This window comes from Rhinolophus hipposideros, assembly GCF_964194185.1.
Source record: "Rhinolophus hipposideros genome assembly, chromosome: 2".
Lineage (NCBI taxonomy): Eukaryota > Metazoa > Chordata > Mammalia > Chiroptera > Rhinolophidae > Rhinolophus > Rhinolophus hipposideros.
Window position 1 is genome coordinate 84,722,330 of NC_138048.1, and position 6,872 is coordinate 84,729,201.

Below are 6,872 nucleotides of genomic sequence, written 5' to 3' on the forward strand. Positions count from 1 at the left end.
GAAGGGGTGAAAGTGTCGGGGTTATTGTAGACACAGTGCAAAAGAAGAGATTGGGAGAAAAGGGTATTGATATTGAATATTTGGGGGTTTACTGTATCATGGCCCCCAAACTTGCAGCTTCCTTGGCCCTGCATCGACCCCTCCAGATGATGATCCAAACAGAAATTTTAGTATAGACTTCTTGTTCTTTTACCTCCCTTTATTTTTTCCATTGTTTATAAACCTGGGTAGGTGGATGATTGTTTTGGTTTCTGAAACTTTTCTGTATAATGCTCTTTTGAACTCTTTATTATTATCCCTTTCTCCTAAACAGGTTTTGACTGGTTCCATAATTCTATTCAAATTAACTTTAAAAATAAATTTTTCTTTTTCGGAATTGGTCTTTGTTCTTGGACCCTGAATGCTATTAGTTAATAACGTGTTTCATATGTGAGCTTTTTTGGTGAATGCCTTCAATGAATGTCTCCCTGTTATCATGTCGAAGGCACATACTGTGTTTCCCCGAAAATAAGACCTAACCGGAAAAGAAGCCCTAGCACGATTTTTTCAGGATGACATCCTCTGAACATAAGCCCTAACACATCTTTAGGAGCAAAAATTAATATAAGACCCTGTCTTATTTTCAGGGAAACACAGTAGATACTGTTATTTATTCATGACTGTCTATATCTTCAGTAAAGGTATTCTATTTGAATTATGTACCTGAAAAATAATTTTGCTACCTGCCCTGTTCATACTAGCCAGATAGACATGAATTAGTGAGATGGTTGAACTCTTGGGAAACATGGGACCCTGAAATAGAAAGTTATCTTAGCATAGCTCTGATTTGGCCTCAAAATGTCAAAAGAGTCCCAAGAATGGAATTATATGGGTCGTTCTTGGTTGGGGTCTGCATCTTCTCTGGTTGGATTTTCTCTTTTGCTCCGCCTTTTACTACGGGTATAAATGGACATATTGTAAGTTCTTTTGTGAGTAGTGTTTTCCTTACTATACTCAGTTTTCTTTTCTTCTTTATTAAAAACTGCCAGGAACCACAGGAAATGTGTTATCATTCAGTGAAACAAGAGCACATCAGGTGGTTCAGCAGAAATCAGAGCAGTTCATGATTTATAACCAAAAGCAACTCACGAGGATTTACCCCTCCGCCTACCGCATTGATTCTAGTAACTTCAACCCTCTGCCCTACTGGAACGCAGGTTGCCAGCTAGGTGTGTATGCCTCGGGAAGGAGCGGTTCTCTGTATGTTTTGAGTCTATGCTAACATTTTGCCTAATTCTTTCAAACTTTGAACTTGTACAGTGGCACTGAACTACCAGTCTGAAGGGCGAATGATGCAACTAAATCGAGCCAAATTCAAGGCAAATGGCAATTGTGGCTATGTCCTCAAACCTCAGCAAATGTGCAAAGGTGTGTGTTATTTCATCGTCATATATCTGAATGCAGATGACCTATATTGAAGGAACTCTCTAGAAAGTGTGATTCTGCAGTGTTTTGCAACATGAGGTTGGAATATAAACTAAAACTCTTGTCACACTATAATATTTAGAATGTTCTCCCCTGAGGTTATGCATGTGAAGAGGGACTTAGGTAGCAACGGCTTGTCATCTGAAATCCAGTGCCCTAGCATGATATTCACTGGACATTACTTATAAATTGGACAGTGTTCTAAGGTCTGAGCCATATTTTTCATAAATTCTCTTAGGGGGTGTGAGTCAGAAACATGGCAAAATAAAAATACCACCTGAAACAATTTTATTAAGCCTTTAGTCAATATTGTCCAATTACAAAAGTGCTAATAAAAAAGGAAAGATAATGTAGTGTTGTATCAAGACAATACATTTTTTTTTTTTTGGTTTTGCTCATTAAAATTCTTTTAAAATTTCCCAAATTGGGGTTGCTGATTAGCTGAGTTGGTTAAAGCATGGTGCCGGTAGGTAGCACCAATATTGCCGGTTCAATCCCCGCATGGGCCATTGTGAGCTGCACCCTCCTTAAAAAAAAAAAAAAAAAAAAAATCCCTAATTGGATTTTTAGCAGTTGAGGTAAATATGTGTTGACAGACGTGTTTTCAAGATTTTATGCTTTGCATGTTTTCTTGTTCTGCTATTTACTTAATTTCAGATCTTCTTTCTGCTTGTTATATTCACTCTATGCCTGAGATGGTTTAGGTTAGAAAATTATTTGGATCTGACATACCTGCTCCTCTTCTCTGTACAAGTGGCATTCACATAAAATGCTCCTTCTCCCTCATGCTATGACTGATAATTGCAATTGCAGACTCTTGCTTTAAATTGGCTCGTTCCCCTGACTTTCGGAGCATGGATTCTAAGAAAAACCACAGTATTGGAAGTGCCAGCTGGCATTGGCTTCGGGCAGAAGCCACACTGATAGTTATGTGATAATTTCTTTGCTCTAAGAAACACGGTGGTAACTCAGCATTTGTTGTTTCTTTGTTTTACAAGCTTAAGCTGTATATGTATGTATGTGTGTGTTTTCCCATGCTCCTAACCTTAGATTTTTACACCTGCTTTACTTGGCTTAGGTACTTTCAACCCTTTCTCTGGTGACCCACTTCCTGCCAACCCCAAAAAGCAGCTCATCCTGAAAGTTATCAGTGGACAACAACTCCCCAAACCTCCAGACTCCATGTTTGGAGACCGAGGAGAGGTAAGCCATGTATGACCTAACAGTTAATTATGTGATTCTTCTTTGTGTTTACACATTTCATCCAAAATGTCAGCTGTGTGTGTACGCGTGCACAGACATTCATAAATGAGCGCTGACCTCAGCTCACCAGATATTAACCAGCTTATTGGCAAAGCACACACACTTCCTTCTGGATTGCAGTGCATCGTCTATTTGGGAGGCATGAGTGCATGTGATTCAATTCATTATTTAAGATTGACACGGGCTATTGTAACATTGGGGTGCAAAAAACAATGTTAATTATACAGACACTGCATAAGGATATGCCTTAACTCTCCAGCCACATTCCGTATCTGCTCAGACCCTCATCTCTGCTGCATGTCAGCCACCTGTTCCTGGCCACATGCTGACGCTTGTCATCACTTGCTGCACCTCTGTCGCATGATTTTAAAATGGCTTCCTCTGTGACCACAGACTCCTATATTTCCAGAGCTTTTATTCCATCTCTCTCATGACACCTGGTCTTGGCCTTCTTGGCTTCAAGTTTCTCCCTACCTCTCAGACCCTCCATTGTTCGTGTCCTTCCTCTCAGAAGTGGCCCATTACTTCAGACTCTTTGCCACTTCCACCTGTTAAACCATCACTTCCTGATCTTCCAGCTGCAGCATGGCACCACCATAAACTCTTGGTCTCAACTCTCAACTGACCCACAGGGCTGGGCTGCCATCCCAGCTGCACCGAATCAGCCCACTGTCCTACTCTCTACAGTGGCTGTTTCCAACCTACTGTCTTCTCAAACAGTTGTTCTCATCACCTTCTTTCTCATTTTTAACAGATGGCACCGTAGCCTAGTCCTCAGAAAGCAGGAGCTTCAGATGGGACCATTTCTTCTATCTCTATGGCCTCCAGGCTAATCCAAGCCACCATCATCTCTTGTCAGTTCTGCTACAGTAGCTTCCCAGCTGACTGGTCACCCTGCTTCCATTCTGTTCTCTTCTTAACAACAAGAATACTTGTTTTGGCAGTATCAGAAAGTTTATCCTTACCTCTTCTTCTTTCTTCCTTTACTATCTATGCAAAAGAATATACTTGCTGAATTTCCTCCCAAGCTTTTTATTTTGAAATATTTTAAACCTCGGAAAAGTTGAAAGAATAGTAAAATGAACACCATATCTCCAACACCTAGATTCACCAATTAAATTATTAAATTTTGTGACATTTTCTTTCTGTTTTTTTGGGTATATGTGTGTATATGTAGGTATGTATACATATTTGTGTTTATATGCGTACACACACATACATATACACATGAAAGACACAGCAAATGTCAAAATTTAGTTATATATACTCACATACATATATATGTATTTATGCATTTGCTTTTCTTTGCAGAGTCGTTTGACAGTAAATTGTTAACATAATGACCCTTGGCCATAAATATGTCAGTGTTTATCTCTTAAGAACAAAGAAGGACATTCCCCTGTAAAACCAAATATAATCATGACACTCATGACATTTAATACAATAGTATTATCCAGTATGAAATCTATATTTGATTTTCCCCAATTGTTCCAAAATTGTCCTTATATCTTCTTTTTTTTCCCCTTTCTTTTTGAATTCAGGATCCAGTCAAGGATCATACATTGTTTTAGTTGTCATTTCTCTTTGGTCTTTAAATATCCAGAACAGTTCTCCAGCGTTTTTGTTTTCGTTTCATGATATTGACATTAAAAAAAGGTTTAAGCCAGTTATTTCCAGAATGTCCTGCAATTTGGATTTACCTGATTTTTTTCTTCATGACTAGAATCAGAATAAATATATTTGGCTGGACTATTACATGTGCAATGTTGTGTCCTTCTCCGTGTCACGCCAGGAGCCACATGATGTCATTTATCCTGTGGTTGATACTGTTACATGGATAAGGGGTTCTTCCAGATGTTTTTCATTGTACGGATATCTCTTTACCTTTGTAATTAATACATAGTTTGTGATGAGTATTGGTGATACATGGAGATTTCTGTAACAACTGTACCATGACATGAAAACATCTATGGTTTCTATCAGGTACAAAATTGCAGTGCTAACATTCCTATGCTGTTCTTTAGTCAGAGGCTAATGTAAATAAAGGTAGAGTTTTTTTTTCACATCCAGGCTCCCTGAAATCTCAGTGCATGATGTCTCACATTATTCATATTTCTGAGAATGAAATCACAATTTTTCTTGTTTCCAATCAGAAAATTGTCATCTTTAATTTTCACCTTTTTCCCCCTTTGCTCTTTACACCTAATTAATTACCATCTCTTAGGTGTTCTACCTCCCAAATCTCTCGCCAGTCTTGCTGCCACTATCTGATTCTATTATTCTAGTATCTCACCTGGGTTATAGTACAATGAAGCACACACTAATATCACATGTTCACAGATGAGGAATCTGAAGCACAGACACTTACTGAACTTGCTAAAGGCCAACACAGGAATGAAACTTTGAAACAGAAAGTTGCTTTTAAAGCTGATGGTCTTGACTTCCTTAACAACAGAAATCATATTCATTAGCTGCCCAAAAATCCAAGATCCCCATTGGTCCAGTTGTACCACAGGGTTCTATTTAAAGGAACTCTGTGGACAACAACTCCTCTTTTAGCATAAGGTAAATAATTGAAAATGAGTAAATTTTAACTATGGTTTATTTTCTCTCTCTCTCTCTCTCTCCCTCTCCCCACCTGATTATCTTACCATGTTCTTCCGTCATACCGCTAGCTCTTATTCCCTGAAGTCCCTCACAAAGCTCTATACTCTCTTTACTCTCCATGATCCTAAAAATATGTTTTCTGACACTTCATAACTCTCTCCATTTTTTTTTTTTGAGTTTTGTCCTTCATTGCTCATTATCCAGAACTTGAACCATTACAGAGAGATTACAGATGGCCAATAAAGCAGGATCCCTTCCCCCAGAGGAGGGGTGATGGACAGGAAGTGTGAGGAAGACGAAACACTCATTTTTTCTTTTGATTACTTTTTAATCCTTTTATTTATTTAAAAAAAAGATTTTTTTCTAATATATAGTTACCATACAGTATTATATTGGATTCAGGGGTACACCGTAGTTATTCAGTGTTCATATACCTAAAGAAGCGATCACCATGATAAATCCATCAACCATCTGACACCATACTATACTGTCACACTATTCTTTACTATATTCCCCATGCTGTATATTACATCCCCGTGACCTATTTGTTTTATACCTGAAAATTTGGACCTCTTATTTCCCTTGACCTTTTACCTCCCTTTTTAAAATTTTCAATTACAGTTGATATTCAGTATTATTTTAACTTCAGGTGGGCAGAATACTGGTTAGACGTTTATATAATTTTGGAAGTGATCCCCCTGACTAGTCTAGTACCCACCTGGCACTATGCATAGTTATTACCGTATTCCCTATGCTTTACTTTACATCCGCATGACTATTTGATAACTACCAATTTGTATTTCTTAATCCCTTCACCTTAACCACCCAACCCCCAAACCCCCTTCCATCTATCACCCCCATTAATCTAGTGTCCATCTGACCATACATAGTCATTATATTATTACTGACTATATTCCTTATGCTATGCCCTACATCCCCATGACTGCTGTGTAACAACCACTTTGTACTTCTTAATGCCTTCACCTTTTTCACCTATTCCCCCAACACCCCTCCCATTTGGCAACCATAAAAATGTTCTCTGTATCTATGACTTTGTTTCTGTTTTCTTTCTTTGTTTGTTTTGCTTAGATTCCATGTATAGGTGAAATCATATGGCATTCGTGTTTCTCTGTCTCACTTAACTACACTCAGAACAATACCCTTTAGATACCTTCATATTGTGGCAGATGGCAAGATTTCATTCTTATTTTAGGGCTGAGTAATATTCCATTGTATATATGTACCACCTCTTCTTTATCCTTTCATCCTTTCCAGGACACCCAGTTTGCCTTCACATCTTGGCTATTGTAAATAATGCTGCAATGAACATATGGATGAATATGTTCCTTTGAAGTAGTGTTTTGTGTTTCTTCAGATAAATACCCAGAAGTGGGATTACTAGGTCCTTCTTTTTCTCTTGTTATAGCTTTTGGTTTAAAGTCTATATTATCTTGTATAAGTACTGCTACCCCAGCTTTTTTTTTTTTTTTTTTTTGGTTTTGTTTTTTGTTTCCATTTTCAACAAATGTCTTTTTCTA

The 6,872-nt window shown here is 37.9% G+C and overlaps 1 protein-coding gene across 2 annotated transcripts in view; it reads left to right on the plus strand.

Moving 5' to 3' along the window:
* PLCH1 (phospholipase C eta 1) overlaps positions 1-6,872 on the plus strand; it is a 202,184-nt gene that overhangs the window by 180,977 nt on the left and 14,335 nt on the right. For both annotated transcript variants that reach the window (XM_081025261.1, XM_081025260.1), the window contains 3 exons: positions 1,029-1,208; positions 1,300-1,407; positions 2,543-2,667. In XM_081025261.1, the coding sequence (XP_080881387.1) occupies positions 1,029-1,208; positions 1,300-1,407; positions 2,543-2,667 (413 nt within the window). The remainder of the gene's footprint in view (positions 1-1,028; positions 1,209-1,299; positions 1,408-2,542; positions 2,668-6,872) is intronic.